We start from the raw sequence: 22,908 nt of genomic DNA, 5'->3' as shown, positions 1-22,908 counted from the left end.
GCTGGAGTGGAGGGGACAAGCGGCCTGGACAGGGAGTCAGAAAAGCCTGATTCTAGTTCTGTATCGGATGCTAATTTGCTGTGTGACCTTGGGCAAGTGTTATCCCCTCTCTGGGCGTTGGATTCCACAAAATTTAAGAACCTGCCAGCTTTACCAGCCTACAGTTCATCACCCACGCTCTGTAAGAGGGCCAAGTGCAAATCAGTTCCTCATTATCTGCCGGTGGATTAGTGACAAAAGAATTCTTGTCCCCAGCTCACTTTCTCTCAACCCAGCAGGTTTCTGGGCTGAGTCTCCTCGGCCAGATGGTGTGTGTGCGCGCGCAGGAGTTTCAGGCTAATTTTAATATTCAATCAAACATAATTGGGATCATAAATCTGAAAAAGAAAAAAACAACACCCTACAACCCATAAACATCTGATCATGTCACTTTCTCTTTCCTCCTGCTTAAAATCCTTGGGCAGTTTCCCATCCCTTGCCCTGGCGAGAGCATACAGATTGCACTTCCGTTGTTGAGGCAGATCAGTTGGTGGCGGCTGCAGGGGGTGGGGTCCTGGAAACAGTGGGGACTCGCTGGCTTGCTGTGGCATCTCGATCGATTAACGACGTCTGCCACAGGTCCGGGAGCATAGACAGGCGTGTGTATTTGCCAGGCCTGGTTGGCATCCAGAGCCCATGCCTTTAACATCATACGTGAGGCCATCCCAAGTGGAACCTGCCAGCTTCTCAAGCTTTCTCTCTTCTCTGTCGGCCCCACCTCCAAAAATACCGGCTTCTGTGCCCGCATTCAGTTGACCACCTGTTGTCCCCCGAGATCTCCTTTGGTCACGTTGTTCCCTCTGCTTGTAGGGACTTACTGCATTAAATCGGTCAGTGACGCCTATGCCTCTTCCAAACTTCAACCTCAGTGTTGTCTCGCCTTCTAGGACAACCTCTATGACAATTTTGAGGGGGATTCATTGACGCCTTCCTGCCTCTGCCCGGACCCCGCCACTTAGCCTGCGTCACACTAAGTTTTATGTCTCTTTCCATGGCTAACCTCGAGAGGCCCTCCAAAGTCAAGTTCTGGGGTTCCCTCGGCTTTGCGTCCTCTGGGCCCCGTACACAGCAGAGCCTCAAAAACTCTACCCAGGGAACCCACGGGTGAATGAGAATCACAGTGCATTCCAAAGACAGATAGGAATGACTTACTTTCCCTGCAGTCTGAGCTCTGGGCATCAACACTCCACAGCCTAATTGTGGGTAATTTACTGTGGTTATAAAGCGACCGCATTGTTTCCACCCCCCCGCCGAGTCTGAGCTTTGCATTCTCGCCACCCTGACGGCCTCTTCCTCTCTCCCTTTGCTCTCAGCCCGAAGACAAGCAGAAGGCGGCAGCCGCCTTTGCCCATCTCCAGAGCGCCATGGAGACACTGGGCATCTCGGAGGGCGAGCAGCGAGCCATTTGGCGGGTGCTGGCAGCCATCTACCACCTCGGCGCAGCGGGAGCCTGCAAAGGTGAGTCCTTCCTGCCGAGCTCACCTGCACTGCCAGCTGTCTGCCTTGGCAGGTGCCTGATGAGCCCCTTCTCTCCATGAGGCGGGACAGGATCAATCTGTCATCCTCTGTGTCTCCAGGACCGGTGTCTGGGAGGCCGCCGGACCAGGCGCCGTGAGATGGAAACAGGTCTGGGTTTTTCAAGCAAACCTAAGTGTCCTAAGCGCAGAAGGTCTCAGACATTTGAGAGAGAGTTGGGTCCAAGCAATAAAGGTGCTGTGTTTCCATCTCGACATCTTGGAGATGCTCTCCACCATACGTGGTGAAGCTCATCCAGCCATCCTTGTCCTCCTGAGTCTGTCCCTGCTCTTAATGGTCTGTTTACTGATCATCCTTACTTCACCTTGTTTCCCCAAGGTGGTTCTGGTCTTCTCTCTGGCCCTTGCCCCTCCCTAGCCAATCTTTATTCACCTTGCCCTGTAGATGATCTCTGTGACAGCATTTATGTCTGTGTTTCTCTATTCCTACTGTTTGCCAGTCTTTTTCTTTTCTTTTCCTTTTTTTTTAATTTTTGCTCAGACTATTGCAGTAGTCTCATTGCTAATGACTACCTTCCTCCCTCTGTCCATCCTCATTGTGACCTTTGGGGTCTTTAAAAAAAAAAAACAAACACAAGCCTATTGTGTGCCATTCCCCTGCTTAGAATCCTCCCAAGTTTCTCCCTTGCCTGCTAAATCAAGTAAACTTCGTTGACTTGGCATTCAAGGCTCCTCCCTTCCCTAACCAATTTCTTTGATTTCTTTTGACATTGTAGAAGGTCCTGGGGAGAGAGTAGGGATCAAGATCAGTGTGGTTCCTGCCTTCTTGAGGATTATGGTGTCTTGTATTGTGATTGTGTCCTTGTCTAGCTCTTTCGAGTAGGGAGTGACTTCCTTGGGGCCCAGGACATAGAGCTGGGATTTACTTGTTGAATGAATACATGTGAATTGAAGGCTGTCCTCTGAGGGCTATGTACTGACTCTGGCTGACATTCTGGGTCATTTGTCTGTGGGCAGCAGACTTCTGGAATATTCTGGCATGTCATTCCTGCCATCCCCACACTCCTGGGCCTTGGGGCTCATTCTGTTGATTCTCATACATGTGAGCTGCATATATTTGGCCCACTGATTTGGTTTTGGAAGTTTCTAAGAGTTATGCTGAGTCAGAAATAAGTAAGGTGGGGACTCCACAGTTAGTCCAAACCAAGGACAGACATGCTTGACTGGACAATGGTGAAAAATCAAATGCCACTTGCCTTTCCAAAACTCAGTCGTGGGCCATGATTGACCCCTTGGGCATTGGGGCACCACCATCCTTTTGCCCACGGGACTGTAATGTGTCCCAACCTCCTCGCCACTGAGACCAGCCTGAGTCACGCACACCATGGTGTGAGAACGTGGCCCCATGGCTGCATTTCTTTTCCTGCAAAGCTCTAATCATCTGGTAAAATCCCCACCTCTGCATCTGACTCTGTCATACCGAGGGTCAGCAAAGCATAGCTTGTGGGCTAAATCCAGTCGGCTGTGTTTCTGGATGACAGCAGGCTAAAAATGGTTTTTGTACTTCAATTAGATGAAGATCTATCTATCTATGTGTAATATTTTGGGATGTATGAACATTTCTTTTTTTAATGTTTACTATTTATTTTGAGAGAGAGAGAGAGAGAGAGAGAGAGAGAGAGAGAGAGAGAGAGAGAGAAAGCAGGGGAGGGGACAGAGAGAAAGGGAGTCAGAGAATCCGAAGCAGGCTTCACCCAGTCAGTGCAGAGCCCGATGTGGGGCTTGAACTCATGAACTGTGAGGTCATGACCTGAGCTGAAGCCAAGAGTCGGCTGTTTAACCGACTGAGCCACCCAGGGGCCCCAGGATGTGTGCGAATTGTATGGCATTGAAATGATAGTATCCATAATTAAAGTTTTATTGGAACATGGTCGTGCCCCTTCATTCACATGCCTGTGGCTGTGTTCCTGCCACAGTGGCAGAGTTGAGTAGTTGAGGCAAAGATTGTGTGGCCTGCAAAGCTCCAACTAATTGTTATACAGCCCTTTACAGAAAAAGCTGGCCCCTCGTCACGGAACGTCATAGCAAGGGGGGATCTTTGTGCCTCTGCAGGGCCTGTTTATGCTGTGAGAAAACTCCTCGGTCCTCTTTAGACCCAAGCCAAGCCAGAGAGAGGATGTTAGGAATCTGGCTCTGCCCTCAACCGGACGTGTGACCTTGAACAAGTTCCCCTGTCTCTCTCTGGTCACCATTTTGTCAGATGTGAAATTCTGCGGTCGGGCCAGATTACAGGTTCTTAATCTTGGGAGCTTGTTTCCTGACGGTTCTGGAGGCTAGAAGCTCACGTTCAAGGTCAAGGTGCCTGGCAGGGTTGGTTTCTCCTGAGGCCTCTCTCCTGCGCTAGGAGAGGGCTGCCTTCCTGCCGCGTCCTCACATGGCCTGCCCTCCATTCATGGGTCTGTCTGTGTCCTGATCTCCTCTTCTTGTAGGACACCAATCACATTGGATCAGGGCCCACCCAGATGACCTCATGTTACCTTAATTATCTCGTTAAAGCCTCAGTCAACAAATACAGTCACAATTTAAAGTACCGAGCTTTAGTACTTTAACATATGAATTTGGGGAGGACGTAATTCAGCCCATAATACATCCCAGTCCCTGAGATGAGCTAACGTCTACCCTGTGCCCGGGCCTGGCAGGGGGAGGGATGCGGGGGGCTGTGAGACTACTGTCCCGTCTTGAGAATTTATCATCTTATTAGGAGACACGAGACTTCCAAACTGGGACCAGCTTTGTGAACAGGTTGGGCTGAGGGAGGGATTGCAGAGGTCGGACCAGGAAAGCTCTGAAGGTTCAGAGTCAGGGCGCCTGTGGTTGGGGAAGAGCGGAAGGAAGCAAGCCTATTGTACAGAACAGAAACCCGAGGCTCTTGGTGCAATTAGCCAGGATCGAGAACCAGACTTGTCTGAGCTTTGGTGGTCTCCTCTTTGATGGGCAGAACATGGGGTTGATGCATGGATTAAACGGGATTTGGAAGAGGAAGCTGAACGGGGCTGGGTTCCACAAAGCAGACGCCGAGACGAAGATTTGGGTGCACATGGCTCTTCTGGGAGGGGATCACCCGTAGGGGAGGGAGACAGGGAAGGGAAGATGGGTGACAGTGTTACTACGTGCTTTAACGAGCATGTCACCTGTGGGCAACTGGAACCAGTTTCACTGGGAACCATGGCTCCCAGTGGTATTGCCTGGAGACAAAGGAGCTGGAGTATTTATCCGGTACCTCCTGCTTCTCCGTGGTTGGAGGTTGCATGAACACCTGCCCTTCCAGCCTGTGCTGGGTTTGAGCGAAGCATGTGCCTGCAGCCAGCGACAGCAGAGAGGCAGTGACAGACCAGGGACACGTATGGGATAGGAGGTATGGGATGGCCGGGGCAAGGGCTGGTGCACAGGTCCCCAGTAGCAGCCAGCTCGAGGCAATCCTTCAGTAAAAGGCAAGTCTAGGATTTTGTTGTTGATCCCAGCCTAGGTGACCCTCCCAAGGTGGCCCAGCCGGTTGCCTCTTGGCTGCACTTAGCTGACACAGGATCGCTCCCACCAAGGCACTCTATAAGCCCTGCAGACAGGTGGGACCTGCCTCCTGATTTCCAAGTCAACGTCAGCCCTCTCTGCCTCCAGTGTGACAAAACAGAGGCTGACAGAGCCCTCTGATCTGTTGACCTGTCACCAGAGGAGTTTGGTGGTGGAATTTCTCTTCTGAGGGCATGTGGGATCCCCCCTCTGATGTGGGCCCCGGGGACCTGACCCACACCTGTCGCTGCCTGTAATGATAAAAGGAAAAGTCACGTTTATAAATATTTTATTAATACATGATTATGGCAATAATTTCTCCCAGCCTTCCTCCCCACCCCCCCAACACACACACCTTATAAATTATTTTAAGAGGAGCTGCCGTCAGTCAGCCCAGGAGGCCCTGCCCGATGATTTACTTACTATATATTCTGCTTTGGAAGATTTCATAATAGGTTGCTCTAAAATCAGCTATTAAGAATTTCAAAGTCATATATAAATGTCTTTGCTTTGTGTCATAACAGATCATTTTGAAATATATTAAGAATCATTTCCATTAATCAGGTTTTTTTTTTATTAAAATGATGATCTCCTCCCAGCGCGCCTGGCTTCCGTAATTTATTTTGAGGGTCCTGATCTTTTTTTTTTTTTAGTTTTTTTTTATGTTGTATTTATTTTTGAGAGAGAAAGGGAGAGAGAGAGAGAGAGAGAGAGAGAGGGAGAGCAAGCACAGGAGGGACAGAGAGAGAGAGAGGGAGACACAGAATCCGAAGACAGGCTCCAGACTCTGAGCTAGCTGTCAGCACAGAGCTCTACGCGGGGCTTGACGCGGAGCTCGAACCCACAAAACGTGAGATCATGATCTGAGCTGAAGTCGGACGCTTAACCGACTGAGCCACCCAAGCGCCCCTGCCCTGATTGTATTTTAAAGACCAAGATCAGTCCCTAAAGGAACATTTTGGGCCTTATAACCGGACTCGGGGTGTCTAAACCTTTACGGTGATAACAACCACCACCACGGGATTGGCTTCGGGTTGGACAGTTTCAAAAGCAACTGTGCCACGGTCACGCCTCTTGATCTGAAGAGTCGGCCTGCTGGGTGCGAGCTTTGGCTTGGCCACGTTGAGCCTCGGTTTTCTCCTCTATAAAATGGAGCGGCTAATGGCACCCAGCTCGCAGACTCATTGTGAGGATGCGCTGAGTCAGTGCCCAAGAGTGTGGCGCACAGGACTTCGCTCATAAAGTGTCGGTTCACAAGTATTTGCTATCGTTCATCACCGTCTGATAGACGAAAAAACAGAGACTCAGATTAAGTACGTGATGTACCCGACGTCACACAGCTAGTATGTTCCAGAGTGAGATTTGGAAGCTCAGTTGGTCTCCCTGCAAATACCCCTCCACGGTCCTTGCCTTAGCAACAGGCTGTTGCCATCTCCTGATGGGGAATCGGCTTGTCTTTCTGGGCCCTGGGCTGAGTGGTTGTGGATACAGTGATGTCATTGCAGCCTTAGGCCAGCCCGGGAGGAGTGAGGTCTATTACGATGCCCATTTTACAGATGCGGACACTGAGGCCCGCCGGAGAACTTCATCCATCTCCCTCGTGGCGCATAACTAAAGTCAGAGGTGGGGTTTGGACCCAGGGCCTCCCAAGCTCCGAGCCCAAACTTGGGGGCCACACGTCCCGCCTCTCTTGCTCCGCGAGCTCCCACTTCTGTCCTCACAGGCTCCCGGAGGGCTGGCAAAGTCACTTTCTCATCAGTGCACTTTCCAATACCAAATGCGTGGGTTTTCCTTACACCAACCAGTTTTCTGATTCTCCAGGCACCAGTGGGGGGTCCAATTCAGTTCAGCTCGATTCAGACACTGGAGTTCAAACAGACCCCACGGGTTAAGGGCTCGGTCCCACAAGACTGTCCGACCTCAGATACCAGCCATCCATTTGGGCCACCTGTACTTCTGACCGACCGGTTGCAAAGTTGGTAATTTTCCAGAAAAGCTCACAGGACCCAGAAAGTCACTTTACTTACTATTATCCCAGGGGCGCCTGGGTGGCTCAGTCGGTTAAGTGTTTGACTCCAGCTCAGGTCATGATGTCTGGGTTCCCGGAATTTGAGCCTCACATCAGGCTCTGTGCTGACAGCTCGGATTCTGTGTCTCCCTCTCTCTCTGCCTCGCCCCTGCTCATGCTATGTGTGCGTGTGTGCGTGTGTGTGTGTGTGTGTGTCAAAGATAATAAGCATTAAAAAAATAAGAATAAAGGATACAGCTCAGGAACAGCCAAATGGAAGAGAAGTGTAGTGCGAGGCATGGGGAAGGGACTTCCCTGCCCTCTCTGGTCCGACCGTCCCAGCACCTTGATGTGTTTACTGACCCGGAAGCTCTCCGAGTTCTGTAGTTTAGGTCTTTTAAGGCAGCGGGTGCTTAATCAACCTCCAGCCCCTCTCCCCTCCCCGGAGGTCAGGGGGTGAGGCTGAAAGTTCTAAGCTTCTAATCATGCCTTGGTCTTTCTGGCCATCAGCCCCTGTCCTGAAGCTATAGGGCACCCTGTCCCCCCCCCCCCCCCCCCACTCCGCGCAGGAAGCTGGTCATTCATTAGTGAACAAAAGACCCTCCTCACTTCAGAGATGCCAAGGGTTTTGGGAGTTGTGGACCAGGGACCAGGGACAAAGACCAAATGTGTGCTTATCACAGGTGCCAAGCTTTGAGCAGGAAGCCCACTGGGCGCATGTGGGTGGTTCCAGGTGGATGGCACCCCAGGCTCTCAGCTCACTATGGGGTCCCAGCGTGCTCATGGCCCCTGCTTCATTTGAGCCTTCTGCGCCTACATCATACACGGCCGCAGCATAACTCCTTGGGGCTGCTCTGAGCCGCCTCCTTTGGGGGGCTCATATCCTATGCAGGTCCCCGCTGACTCCTGAGTTCCTGCAGGGAAACATGCCTCCTCCCCACACCCTTCTCAATCCCATTGGCCCCTGTGACATGGTGGCCTTTATCCCAGGAGGCTGGCTGCCTGTGGGGAGGAGGGGGGCGGGCTGCCCTGTCATGAGCTCTGCCCCCCCCACCCCCCACCGCCCCGGTCAGTCGCAAAGTCAGAGGCATGCCAGGACGTGGAGGGGAAAGGACACGGAAGTTTTGCAGTCAGCCGGTTCAGATTTCAGCCTGGCCTTTTATCAGCGGGCTGTGACCTTGGCCAAGTTATGGAAGCTGCCTGAGCCTCAGGTGGGGGAGGAGGGATGGAGGGGGGACAAAGGATGTCTTAGAGCTATCTGGAGGCTCCCCCAAGGTTGCAATGCTAATAACGCTCTGACTCTGGGCTGCTTCCCATGCACAGGCAAGGTGACTCCTGGCTCGGTTGGTTCATTAGAAAGTGACTTGTTCTGGGGCGCGTGGGTGGCTCAGTCGGTTAAGCCTCTGACTTTGGCTCAGGTCATGATCTCGCGGTTCGTGGGTTTCAGCCCCAAGTTGGGCTCTGTGCTGACAGCTCAGAGCCTGGAGCCTGCTTTGGATTCTGTGTCTCCCTCTCTCTCTCTGCCCCTCCCCTGCTCGCTCTCTGTCTCTCTCTCTCTCTCCCAAAAAATGAATAAACATTTAAAAAAAATTTTTTTAAAGTGACTTGTTTGAAGAGGTCAGCCACAACTGGCTGTTGGGGCTTAGGGAATGTGTTCTAATAGTGGCAGGAGGGCCCAGAACTTTCCCTCCTTCGCACCGTGGTTCCGCCTCCCTTCTGTCTCTCAGACTTGCTGTCCCAGACCGGTCCCTTGGGAAGCCGGGGGGGAGGACGCTCTGGGGGCTGGCTCCACTTGGCAGGCAGAAAACCCTGGGTGATTTGACATTGCGGTTGGTTTGCTGTTGACCAAGGCTCGTGGCCCGGGCCATCCCTCAGGAGCCATCAGGGAACCATTCATCCAACCTTGTGGTTCTTTCCTTTGGCAAAGGTGGCCCCTGGAACAATTAGCTGGTGCCTGTGTGTATGTTTTTTTCCCATTTATTTATTTATTTATTTATTTTTTTGATGTTTGTTTAATTTTGAGAAAGAGGTACAGAGAGACAGAGCATGAGGAGGGGAGGGGCAGAGAGAGAGAGGGAGACACAGAATCCGAAGCAGGCTCCAGGCTCCGAGCTGTCAGCACAGAGCCCGACGCGGGGCTCGAACTCACGAACTGCAAGACCGTGACCTGAGCTGAAGTCGGACGCTTAACCGACTGAGCCACTCAGGCGCCCTCCCGTGTGTTTCAAAGGCAGCAAATGGATGCTCTCTGGAACTCACTTGATAAGGCGAGAGAGGGGGAGAAGGAAATAGCAGGGGCTCTGGTATTTGAACCCAGGCTCCCCCCACCCCCCTGACTGTGTGATTTAACTTGTGCACAGTGATTTCCCCTCTCTGGACTCAGCTTCGGTGTCTGTGAAATGGCAATAAATCTGCTTACCTTCTCTGAGCATTCGATAGTCAGAGAGACTGGATGCGTGACACCCGGCACATAGGAGGTATTCAGCAAGCCGTGACTTCCTGCTCTGTGCAAAGTACTTTTGTGGCTGGTGGTTTCTGTCGGTGTTAAAGCCAGCCCATGAGGGGGGCTGGGTGGTAGCTTGAAAGCCCGTTGGGTGGGTGGGTGAAGAACCCAGGCCTCTAAATGGAGACGCTCCTCTCCGAAGGGCGCACTGTGAGACTTCTGTACTAACGAATGGCCGGTTCTGAACCAGAATCCAGTTCTGGACTCACTGTCCAGTGCTCTGTCCACAGCCTAGCAGAAGGTCCCCAGGGCCAAGGACAGTGCAGGGCAGTACTGAGAGCAGCCAGGAGTGACACAGACCTGGGCTCACGTCGACGCGAGGACTTGAACAACTTGCCAGCTTTGGGACTGGTCAGCTGACCGTGCTGCGTAACACATCAGCCCCAACCCCCCGTGCCTTGCACGACAATCGTTTCATTGTCTCCTGGAAGGGCTCCCTTCCCTAAGCTGGCGGTTCGGGTTGGAGGCTTGTCCTACGGTCGCAGTCACATGGTGGAAGCAGGTGGAGGAGGCTGGGGCTGGCTGGGGATCTTTCTGTCCTGTGCGGTCTGTGGCCTCCCTGCGTGAGCTCGTTTGGGCGGCTTCTCGGCGTGGCGGCTTCAAGTGCAACCTGGAAGCTGTGTCCCCTTTTCTGAGCTGGCTTCGGATATCACGCAGCGTCCCTCCTGCCATCTTCTACTGGTGATGAGCCTTTGACAGCTTCGAGGGCCAGGGGAACCAGACTCCATCCCCGGAGGGGGCAGCGAGAAGGTTCTAGAACACAGGGGCTGAGAGATAACTGGGTTGGCCATGTGTAGCCACAGTGGCTTTGAGCAAGTCACTTAAGCTTTCTGAGGCTTAGTGTTCTGGCCTGTACAATGGGACTGAGACGGGCTGTGACTTCACATGTCTACCGTACAGATGAACCGAGATGCCGTATGTCAGGGGCCGAGCACAGAGCCAGGCACATGGTAAGTTCTGGCTTTTGGAAGGTACGATGGCATAAAGCTTGTCAAATTCCACAGCCAAGGCTTCCCTGCTCCCTGCTGACGTGGCAAGAAGACACTTCTGCTCCCTGCTTTTATTACCAGGGCTTTCCCTGTTCCCCGCCACTGTCCTGTAATGTCCCCTGAGGACCCCCTTCCCACAGGAGAGTAAATGAAGGATGAACTCGGTGCCCTTTTTGCGGCGAGAAACCATCTCTGTGTCTTGGGTCCCCCTGTCTGTGGGACAGTAGAACCAGACGCAACGGTCTGCCCGGGAATGATCTCCATGCACAAAACCCTCTCAGAGTCCCCTGTTCTCCACCTCAGCCCAGGACCGGGGGACCCCTTCACCCACACTCTCGCTTTGAATCCTCCCAGCACCCGTGACAGATAGGGAAGGAATTCCCATTTTGCAGTTGAGGAATGCCGAGGCTCAGAGAGGTTATGTGACCTTGCCAAAGTCACAGAGCATCACGTGGTGGATCCAAGGTTAGAGTCATTGCCTGCCTGCCTCCCGGATCCCTGCCCTTCGCTATTTTCTCTGCCACCCAACTGGCCTAATCCTCGCGTGCACTCTGGGCGCCCGGATGGTCGCCTCTCCCCTAAGAGCTTCTCCGCTCCGTCTAATCTCCATCCGTGGCTGTGTCCAATCTCCAATCCCTATTCCCCCATCTGGAAGGTTATGCCGTTAAGCAGAATCAAGGTCGGAGAGCTCACGAAAGGCATGGGTTCTGGGACCAGGCTGATCCGCGTTCGATCCCTGTTCTCCTGCGTGATCTCTGCGACTCCTTTGACCTCTTGAGAGTCGGTGTCCTCCTCTGTAAAATGGGAATAACAATACTGCCTGCCTCCTAGGGTTCTCGCGAGGCTCATGTCATTTAATCTGAGTATGCGAAACTTTGTCATTGTGGTTATTTTATCTCTGTATTATTATTAACGGGAAGTCTGTCCACCTCCAGGGAGCGTTCCCCTGCAAAGGTGGAGTTCCCGAGGCTGATGCGGGCTGGTCTTTCAGCCTCTCCGACCCCTGTGGTCCTGTCGCTACAAGAGAAAGCCCGAGACTGTCAGTCTGCCTGCTCTCTCTCGTTATTTCAGAGCGATGACAATAATGTCCAGAATCCAAAATAGCCACGGGACGAGCGATGCCTGTCTGGATGGCCGCATTGCTTCGTTTTCCTTTTTCTCTGAAGGCCAATGGGAGGGTTAATTTACTATTCTTTCACTAAATTTGCCAATCTACTTGCTGCTGACCCCATGGCCTAATAGATGACACTACCAGGCCCATATATAACCCAAGGGGGGGTCTCATAATGGGGTGATGAAGGGAGGTTGCCAATCAGCTGCTAACTCCCCAAACGCTATAATAAAGATGTCAGTCCCTGAATGGATGAGGTCGTAACTCGGGGAGCCGGGGGTGGGGGGGCAGGGCCTGCGGGAAGGAGAGACAATAGCAGCCAGGACAGAGGCCTGGCACCCCCACCCCCACCCCCCACGGCCCCGCCTTCTCCTGCGATGCTCTGACTTCCAGTGGCCAGATCCAAGGACAGGAGGAGGTGACCAGACATTCCCCCGGCCAGGGCGAGACCCTGTGCGCAGAAGGCCGGTGACCCCACCAGCACAAAGCACCTTGTGAAGTGCTTTACTCTTTCTGTTTGAAAACCACTCTGCACACATAATACTGTAGAGTCGTCTTCCTGTCGAAAGCGGAAACCATACAGAAGACGGTGGAGTAGCAAAGGGTCCCTCCCTGCCGCGTCAGACCCCTCGGCCCTCCAAGGGGATCGTTGTTAAGGGCGTAAAGGAGCACTGATTGCAAGCGATGAGCCCGTGCGGACACGCTGCGATGAACTAAAGTCCGCCGTCTCCATTCGGGCCCACGCTTGGAGTTGTCCATCCCGTGGGTTTTGACAAATGCGTACTGTCACATTCCACTGTGACCGCGTCATACAGGATAGGTCACTGCCCTAACAGCCTGGGTTTTTTTTTTTTTTCTTTCCCTCTCTTAAACTTTTCGGTTTGAAGTCATTATAGACTCATAGGAGGTCGGAGCGCCTACGCAGCCCCATGAACCCTCTCCAAGCGCGGCCAGGTCCGCAGCAGCGGTGACTGACGTGGGTGTATTACTGTCGCCTAAACCACCGGCCGCAGGGTCAGGCCCTTACACACCGTGCATTTAGCAGCATCTCTGCGTGTCACAAATATACAGGCGGGCGGTTGGCTTGGATGTTGTTTGAATATCACCGCGACTCTGTCTGCGCCTGTAAGGAGCCGGCTCGTGTCCTTGACCCCTTTTTTTATTTTAATTTTTTTTAATGTTTATTTATTTTTGAGAGAGAGAGACAGAGTGTGAGTGGGGGAGGGACAGAGAGAGGGAGACACCGAATCCGAAGCAAGCTCCAGGCTCCGAGCTGTCAGCACAGAGCCCGACGCGGGGCTCGAACCCACAAACCGTGAGATCGTGACCTAGGCCGAAGTCAGCCGCTCGACCGACAGAACCACCCAGTGACCCTGTCCTTGACCTCTTTGCACACTGAGTCATAGGGGTGACCCTAATTTTCTCTGTTGACCGCAGGGACCTGCCCATTATGGGGGGAGGGGAGGGGCTCTGTATCTGTAGCCGCGTTCCTGGAGGCCATTCGGGTTGTTTTCGGGTTTTGGGGGGCCTAGACAACACCGCCCTGAACACCCGTGTAGGAATGAGCATTTTGGAGGCATGGTTTCCTGAACACAGATCTGCTGGGTCAAAGACTGTGTTCTAGGCCTGATGTCTCGATGCACCCGGCCTGGTTCGCATCCCCGGGGTGTTACACGGGTTGGCTCACTGAACCCTCACTAGACTGTGGGGCGGGTACTGATGTCGTTGTTTCCACTTGGAGGTGGGAAGCCGAGGCTCTGAGGGGTGAAGTCACGACAGCTCTAAGTGGCACACAGCTGGACCTTCTGTCTGCTGGGCACTCTGTCCGTCAGGGGCGGAGGGAGGCCTGGAGTTTCAGAATGGATCCACTGTGCCCACTTTGGGGACGCCCCCTCTGTCCGCCACTTCTGTCCTCTCCTCACTTGTCCACGCTCACTTCTGTTTCCGTAGGGGAAGCATGCAGGCCCCCAGGTGCCTCGCTCCCCTGCCCCGAGAGGGGCTCCTACCTGCGCGTCTCCCTGCCCCCGAGGACACAAGCTGCACATTTGTAGCGAGGTGTTCAGAGCCCAGCGTACCCGCACCTCCTTTGTATTTCCCCCCAAAGTGCTGATTAGGTTTGGCATCCGGGCCCCAGCTGGCGGGGGCCAGGGTCGTTCACTCCTCCGGGCTCTGGACGAGGGGACATCATGAGTCACCGAGTCGGGCCCGCTAGAGTCTGGGCCTGCATGGTTTCTCCTTGGCTCAGATGGCAAGTTCAGCCTCTCACAACCTGGACCCACCTGCCTGGCTCTGTGAACACCCTGGGCTGGGGAGGACAGAGAACCACCTGCCTCGAAGGGACTAAGATCACGCCAGGCCCGAGCCCCTATTTGTACCGGGTGGGGGCAGAGGATCAGAGAGGGGAAGGACCTTGCGCAGGGTCACACAGCAAGGCTGTGGGGGAGGTGGGACTACAGCCCGAGTGTCTGGGCTCCTGGGCCATTCCTGTGTTCATTTTGCTCAGCCCTTCCTTTCCTCTTCCCTCCCTCCTCCTCTTCCTCCTTCTCTCCTCCTTTCCTGTCTTCTCCACTGTGCCTTGGCTGCCCAGGGACACCATCCTTAGTTTCCAAGACAAAATTTCAGTCCGATCAAGGGAGATAGACCCAGATCAGGGCATGGAGGAAGCCCGGAGAACACTGTAGGCAGGAGACACTCTGAATTCAAAGTGGTCAGCCCCGTCCAAGGGGCCTACCACCCTAGGGGACCCTTGAGCTGAATCTCCAAAGCTGAGAAGAAATTGGAAAGGGTGCTTCAGGGAGAGTAGCCTCCCCGAGCAACGGTATGGTGGTTTCAGCAAAGCCTCCGCGTTCCCGTCTGCAAGGTGCCAACCTAAGGGGTGATGCTGGGTCGAAACGGGGCCCTGACGAAGAGATTGCCACGTGGCCCTACAACCTAGAGATTGCGCTGATGTGTCCTTGGACCCAGCATCCCCGAGGCCCGTCCCCCTCCTGGGACCCGTCCCACCCGCCTGCCTTTGTGTAGACACAGACCCCGCATCCTCAGCCCTGCCCCAGCTGGTGGCTTGGCTCCTTGCCCGACAGCTGGTGCAGCCGGGCCTATTCTGGGCCACAGGCAAGGATTTATTCTGCGTTTTCTGAGCATATTGAATTCATTCATTAAGCCGAAATGGCTGCTCTGGGATGTAAACAATTATATTTTTAAAAAGCCCACAAAACCCTGAAGTGGCCGACGCTAGAAGGCATTGCTCGTGGGCAGCCCCACACCGTGGGAGGGCGGGGTGGGGAGGCTGAGACCCCCCCTCCCCCGGGCCAGCAGATTTCACATAGGGTGAGCTACTCCCTTGCCGGATAGCCCTGTCAAGGCCCCTTCCAGCTTCGTAGCCTCAGTTTCCCATAAATGATAACAGGAGCTGATATCTGTCCAGTGCTTACTATGTACCAGGCACTATTCTAAGAGCTTTGGCCATTTCTTATCCCATTTTACAGATGAGGAAACTGAGGCTCAGAGAGGAGAAAGGGCTTACCTAATGGGGGTGGGCCAGATGCCCTCGGGGCTCTCTATAAGCCTTGATCACCAGAGCCCCTACTAACCTATAGCTGGAGGTGGGGAGATGTAAGAGGTAAGGTAAGTTATGTAAGGTCATGGACGTGGGAAGGGGAGGAGCCCAATTTTGGGTTGTAGAATTCCATCCTTAAAGATTTCGCTCCTATTCATTTTTTTAAAGTTTATTTGTTTTGAGAGAGAGAGAGAGAGAGGAGAGGAGAGACAGAGGGAGAGAGAGAATCCCAAGCAGGCTCTGCACTCTCGGCACAGAGCCAGACTCGGGGCTCGATCCCACGAACTGTGAGATGATGACCTGAGCTGAGCCCAGGAGTCGGACCCTCAACCCACTGAGCACCCCCAGGCGCCCCTAAAGCCTTCCGTCCTATTCTTTATGCCACGTTATGTCGTAGGGTCCGGGGCGCCATCATTAAATGCAAGCAGTAATGAGACCTTTTCACATGGCTACAGTAATGGCAACAGTAATGGCAACAGTAATGAGACCTTTTCACATGGGGAGAGCAGGTGTGGATTTAGCACAGGGTCAGGCACGTGGTGAGCATTCAGGAGACACCGCTTGCCGGCTGGGCTTTCCTCAGGACCCAGGAAGCAGCTCCAAAGGGAACAGCGTGATAGGCTGAGGGACGCCGGAAGGTAGGAAAAGCACGGACAGGGAGCCAGCCAGGGCTGCTCCAGTCCTGGCTTCTGCCTCACTAGCTGTGCGGCCTCAGGCAAGTCTCACACCTGCTGCTGGCCCTGCCGCCGAGCCCTTGCTCCTGGAGTCCCCTGGAGGGAGCAGAGTAATGTGACAAGTCTCCCCTTCCACCGGCTCCTCAGCAAAGATCACCAGCTCTGCGGGCTTCACATCCAATGTCTCACTTCATCCTTCCTTCAAACAACCCTCTGGGAGAAGAGCCACCCGTCTCACGGATTTGGAAACTGATGCTCAGAGAGGGGACATCTCCTGCTGGAGATCTCGCCGCCAGGCCGAGTCTGCCTTTGGATGTCCAGCCTCCGCTTCTTTCCCTAGTTGCCACCGCCCCAAAGATGCCATGTCTGCCTTTTCCCTCCAGCCTCGTGATCGAGTTAGCTCGGGAGACTCCTCCTCCGGCTCCCCTTCTCTTGTAAATTCCTGATGCCCGTTGGTATACTCGAGGCTCTGAGAAGTCCTGCACGAAAGCGGCCATCTTCCTTGGTTTACTCTGATGCTGCCCCAACTGATTTGTCTAGTGAGACTTCTTTTTTTCCCCCAAACACCTGCTCATACTCCCCAGAGCGCTGGGAGTGGTCTGTACATTGCCTTCTAGGCAATGTGAGCTGCAATCCAGTTGGGTTATAGATGGCTTATTGACCAGGCCTTACAGGAAGCACTGACTGTGCACACGCAGAAAGGTGTTGGGGCAGACGGCAACTTTGTCTGAAGCCGGACAGGTGGGACAGTAGGGACATACAGTAGCAGCGATAAGAAGCAGGCAGGGCTTTGAAGTTCTAGCCCGTAAGAGGGTTGCCTTTTCCATGGTCCCAACACTAGAACCTTGCTGGTCACCCCTGCGCAGAAAGCCACAGCTGCCTGAATTGAGTTGGTTCCCGGGGTTTCTCTTTCTGACCCATCCGTCCCCTGGAAGGGCAGAAATCTCAGAGCGCGATCATAATCGTAGGAGCTGACGTTCACAGAACGGACCCTGTACTAAACGATCTGCACAGATAACCTCACTGAGGCTCCCCAAGCGCTTCATGGGGGTAGGTTCCCATTTTACAGAAGAGGAAATGGAGGCTCTAGGAGGTGACAGGACCTCCCCCACACCACGGGGCTTTAGGCGGGAGAGGTAGGATTCGAACCCAGGCACTGCCTCGTCTTCTAGCATCTCTAGACTTTCAGGCTTATCTCTTCCCTGCAGGTCACATCCTTCCTCGCAGGGCTCCGGATTGTGAACCGCTGTGTGAGGAGATGTGACCCAGATGCACTAGCGTTATAAATAAGTCACATAATGCTTGGTAATTCAGCGACAGCACGGCTATTGTTGGAAGTTGTTGGAAGGAGAAGTAACTTGGTTATTAATAAATGCAGGAGGCCTCAGTAATTGATAGCAATTGAACTCCTGGTGCACAGGGGAAAGCTGTTGTGTTATTATTTCATCTCTCTCTCTCTCTCTCTCTTTTTTGGATCAAACATAAAGGGAAAAACCTGCTTTTGCAGGTGGATTTGAGCCTCTCAGAAACTGTAGTCCGTTTACATTTCCTTGCTCCTTCCTTTTTTTCTGGCTCTCATTTTTGTCCTTTCTATTCAAATCCCAACCTGCCTCTTGCCAGCATAGTGACCTTGGTAGGTGATTCAGGTAAGGCAATTTGTCCAGGGTCACCTGGCTAATTGAAGGGTCTTTCTGGTAAATCAGTGTTTCCTAAACTAGCGTCTCATGGGACATCAGACCTGCAAGGTGCTCCTAAAAGTATTCTCAGGCCTAATATGTCTGAACAGAATGTCCTCTTCTTGGAGATTCATAAGATATACTTTAAAGGCTCTGAGAAGTCCCGCAGTTTAAGAAACTTGTTTCACCAAGCAATGACCAGCTTGATATGATACAGGATTCATTTCTTCCCAGTGACACTGATGAACGACATGGAATGACAGCTATGAGGAACGCCTTTGGGGGAACTGAGCCCCCAGCTGTCTGGCCGCTCTGCCCTGTTCCATACCGCTCTGCCACACGGGGACTTTCTGACTCAGCCCTGCCCTTGGTGGCACACTGGCTGGAGCCGGGCCTCACCCCAGATGTTGCAAATGGCTTCAGAGGAACAAAGACACAAAGAAATAGCAGCCTACCAAACCTTGGGTCTCTTTCAGACCCAATTCTTGGCCTCAATAATTGAAGGGAAATGCAAACCAAACCTTGCTCTAAGCGTGACCAGCCTCGAAGGCCCTCTTGGAGTCTTAGCACCTGACGTGGGTACAGCTGCTGATTCAGGCATTCAAGGGCAAGATGGTTCACGTGGGAGGTGATCCCAGGATGTACTGTGGGGAAGGAAGGCAGCCTTGAAGGGTGTGTTAGCAGGCCAGCTATCGCTGTGCGCAACTGGGGCTCAGTCCCGCTAGAGACCTCTGGGGGGCAGCATAGAGCACACACACGGAGTTAACCCACTCAGAGGGCATCACCTTCCGTCATTGGTTGAGGGCTGAGGATTTCAATTCCATGGCACTTCCAGCTCCCCTGGCATGAGCAAGTGCCACTGGGAGAGACCGCCCGCAGCAGGAGGGAGCACAGCAAGCCCCCCCGGGGGGTGGGGGTGGAGCTCTGACGGCGCCCTTGCTGGTCTCCCCAACCCCCATGTTGCCAGGAGAAGTCTGTCCCTGTTTCCTTTTGACTTGACCTACATACAGCCCACGTGTATGTTCAAACTCAACCTGAAACGGGATGCAGGGAGGTACCAGAACCGCCGCTAATCGGGGGTCAGGGACCTGGACTCAAGTTCTAGCTTGGCCACTTACATGCTGGGTGACTTAGGGCAGGGCAATATCCCCTCCTGTGTCTCAGTAGCTTGTACTGTAAAATCAGGCTTAAACAACACTCAGCCTGCAGGCCCTGCAAGGCAGTTGGGAGCTCGGCCAAGGTCACACAACTGTCCTCTCCCTCAGTGTAGACACACTCAGTGTTCATCCTTCAGGCCATGGCGAGGCGCACGGACCCTTTGTCACTAAGACTAAGAGAAGAATTGGTCCTTGCAAATAATCTTTAGAACAGATCCACGGGTGGGTGGTTCCTATGACACGTGCGTTGTATTTATGCAAATCCCGCCATACATGCAAGGCAAACACAAAGCTAGGGGTTACAGGTGCGCGTCTTTTCAAAAGTCCTGGCCGCTAGAGGCAAGCCATCCATTTTATGTGTGTGTGTGTGTGTGAGCGTGTGTGTGTTCTGTTGGAGGCAAAGCCTTCTGTGTTGGACTTGTAAAGAAGAGAAGCTATTTACGGGCCATTTGAGATTCTCCAGGGCAATCTTAAGGGCACTTGACTTTAGACTGAGACTCACTGTGAGGCGAGGCCCCTCTGCACCAGCGCCACGGTTAGGATATTGAGTGCTGGAGTCAGGAGGCCTGAATTCAAATCCTACCTCTGCCCCTTCCCAGCCGCGTGGCCTTGGAAAGTCACCCTGCGGTCTGGTGTTTTCCTAAGCCAAGCGGTGATGTTACTGTTGGCCCCTGGGGCCGCGGGGAGGATTCAATGAGGCAGCAGCGGTGTTTGGTGCTGAGTCCAGCGCCTGGCGTGGGAAGGTGCATGGCACGTGCTGCTGGCTGAAGTTAGGATATTCAGGTGGCCTTTGTGATATTGTCAAACACTGGCCTTTTGGTTTCTTTTTCTTGGGTGAGCGAGACAGAGGAGGAGTGACAGGTGGGCCACCAGGGAGCATTTCCTGCTTAGAGCTCAGCATCACGTGTCCTGTGCGACGCTTGCAGAAGAGGGAGCAGGTCCCTGCATGGTGTGTGCAGAAGCCAGACTGCGGTCCTACCTGCCACGGGGCCCTGTGTCCCGCCAGGGACCGGCAGAAGGGCTGACAGCCATGTGCACAGGCCTGAGATGATCTCTGTGTGTGGCTTTGGCGTTATTCTGGGCACAGTCTCCTTGCCTCCTGGTGGGTGAGGAGAAAGCCCTGGGTTGAGTTGCATGACCCCCTTTGGAGGGGGCTAGAGGCAGGGAGAAATCCACAAACCCGCCCCACAAAGAGTCCCCTCTGAGGAGCTGGCTCCATCCTGTCTGTCCGTCTCACTTCTGTGTTGTCTTTCATTTGATCTTTCCTGTTAGAAAAGGCGGTCTCTAAGGTTCAGATGGCGGGTTCCGTGGGGAGAGGAGAACACAGAGATTCTCCCTCCCCGGTCTTGGAGAAGCGGCGAGGGAAAGCAGGTGGGGCTGGCCGTCATCGAGAAGCGTGCATTCCACTCTCCATTCCTTCCACCATGTAATTACCCACTTTACAAATGTTTGTTGAGCACTTCCTGGTGCCAGCTCTGGTCGGGATAGAGCAGCAACCATACAGACTCTGCCCGAGCACACCAGCAGGTGGCTTCCGCGAGGTCTGAGATCCGCACACAAGGGCGGGAATCCTGCTCTGCCTCTCACTCCCTGGACCAGAAACTAGACCTTGCCGGGTCTGTTCCACATCTTTGAATTACCTCAGAGGCTTTTTATGAGCGTAAAGAAGAGGGTGAGGAAACACATCGCACAGTGCCCGGCACGTGCCGACGCTTGATGGCTGTCCTTGTTCAGTAAGTGATGGCTTTTCAGGAGAAGGAAACATCGCATAAATGAACATCACTTGGATGGGAATCTCCAGCCCCGGTGGCTTTCCGAGGACAGCTTTGTCCTTGGCTTTGGGGTCGGTTGGTAGGAGGTGCTGAGCCCATGTGTGTCTGCGTTTCCGTGGAAGAGAAATGACCTCAGTTGGCTCAGAATCTCTGGGGCGTGGCCCAAATCTGAAGGGCGCCGATTCATTATCCATCCCCCAAATCCTCTCCTGAAGCCAGAGACAGACAGATCTGCAGGAGGAGTCCCTGCAGCCGCCAGGACGGAACAATCCCGGTCGGGTGAGTGGTGCCCTCTTTGATTTCACAGGTGGAGAAGGGAATAGACATTTATTGAACACCTTCTCAGGGCCAGACGCTCTGTTGGGTATCTCCCGCGTAAGTGTAACCATCTCACCCAGTCCTTGCAGCCCTGTGATGAAGTGCTTGGGGTTTTATGACTCCATTTTACAGATGAGGAAACTGAGGCTCAAAAAGGCTGTGCACCTCACCCAAAGACTGGCAGCTGAGAATGGCAGAAGCGGGGATAAGGACCCAGATCCTGTCTGGTCCAGTGTCCATGTTCCTGTCTCTGCCTCGGGTGCCCCCCAGTTCTCTGTCTTCCACCCATGTCTGAACAAATATAGGGGAACCCATGGGGTTGGATCTTGTGCACCAACCAGTCTTTAGGGAACTGGAAGCAAAACACGCATTTTCCTGGAGAAGCTCCCTGTGTGTCCCCCCCCACCCCCACCCCCACCCCCTGGATGCTGCCACCAGCAGGATGCTGCACTGGGCCCTGGGAAATATCCCCCTTGTCAGGCAGGATTTAGAGTCAGATCGAGCCTGTTCACTGCTCCTCTTTTCAGAAAGAGCCATGGTTGATTGCCCTCCCGATTCAGCAAGGTACCGAAGGTCACTGCAGGCAGAGTGTAGGGGAATAATTTGGAGAGTGGCAGAGGAGGGTTGACAGGGCAGGAGAGAGACAGGACATCGCCTACCTAGAACATTATCTCCTATTTAACTGCCTTTCAACCCCCAACACAGGGGGAAAGAAGACTCACTAGGGGCTAACAGCCTTTAAAATCTCTAACCCTCACTAATCTTCCATTTTGACACAGAGCAGACCTCCGGCTCCCAGGTAACTGTGTCTAATTAGCATCTATTGATACTTTTGTGCTCATATTGTATTTATTTCTGCTTTCTGTTTGTGACAAGTGATAATGGTGTTGGTTTGCAAACTGGCCCCAGCTCACCCAGGGCACAGGGACTCCAAAGACAGAAACAGATCACTCCAGATTGGTAGCCAGCAGGTGTAATAAGCAAGGGAATTTACATAGGAGCCTTGTCTCTGCTGGCCAGCCCTGTACATCCCTGCACCCACCCACCCGAATCTTAAAAGTGTGTACAGCATATTCAATCCAGATGGTGTAAACAACACCTTACTCACTCAAGGCTAAGTCCTTGAAGACAGCTCCCCCACCCGCTATGGGAACGTGGGCAGAATGTACGTTTCACAGAGAGGGGAGGGGGCTGAGGAGCCCAGGGCCAGCTCCAGGGTCAATGGGCAGTCACGTCCTCTCGATGGCCTCCTCCAACAAGTGGGTTTTCATTTAAGATAAGGCTGTAATATTTCTCCTCACAACATATTTAGTTAAGTGAAAAAGATAAATGAGTCCGTGTTAAGGAAAGTCTCACCTAGGGTCCCAAGGATACGGCAAATTTCTTAAAAGTGGGTATCTGAGGGACTGATTTTGGTGAAATGGTACTTCTTGTATTTAGTGTCCATCTGATTTCTGGTGGCTTCTCTGAATCAGCCTTTTCATCTGTAAAGTGGGAATATTCTCTTGTGATGATCAGTGCTGAGTAACTGGCGTGGAGGAGGATGCCAATGAGCAGTGGCTATTGTGGCCCCTCGGTGACCTGGGGGCAGGGCTCCTTCCCTTGGGTGGCACCCAAGTATCACATAAAATCTTTTTCCGAATTTCCACCAGACTGATTCTTCAAGACGTCTTCTTGAAGAACTGGGCCCTGTGATCTCTTTCTGATGGATTGAGAAACCTAGGGCAGCTGTGTTTTTTATTTCAAAGAAGGAAACATTTATGGGAAGATAAGTAATGGAAGAAATTATTTAAGGATGGCACTCGTATTGGTTTTCATCAGCCATTAATTTTTTATTCGGATTATAAAATTAGTACACAAGCGCCATAGAAAATTTAGAAAATACAAAATCCCCTTACCCAGCTATGACTGTTCATATTTGGACATATTTCCTTTTTACTATTTTTAAATTTTTTGAAATGTTCGTATTTATTTTTTGAGAGAGAGACAGGACACAAGCAGGGGAGGGGCAGAGAGGGAGAGAGAGGGAGACACAGAATCAGAAGCAGACTCCGCGTTGTCAC

General features: G+C 53.0%; 1 protein-coding gene across 1 annotated transcript in view; it reads left to right on the top strand.

Annotated features, from left to right (window-relative positions):
- MYO18B (myosin XVIIIB) overlaps nucleotides 1–22,908 on the top strand; it is a 241,782-nt gene that overhangs the window by 26,496 nt on the left and 192,378 nt on the right. Inside the window, exon 11 of the mRNA XM_078435320.2 lies at nucleotides 1,353–1,497. Within this exon, the coding sequence (XP_078291446.2) occupies nucleotides 1,353–1,497 (145 nt within the window). The remainder of the gene's footprint in view (nucleotides 1–1,352; nucleotides 1,498–22,908) is intronic.

Source organism: Panthera onca, chromosome D3 (assembly GCF_046562875.1).
Source record: "Panthera onca isolate mPanOnc1 chromosome D3, mPanOnc1 haplotype 2, whole genome shotgun sequence".
Lineage (NCBI taxonomy): Eukaryota > Metazoa > Chordata > Mammalia > Carnivora > Felidae > Panthera > Panthera onca.
The sequence above is the reverse complement of the archived record's forward strand: the minus strand, read 5'-3'. Positions and strand labels throughout refer to the sequence as shown.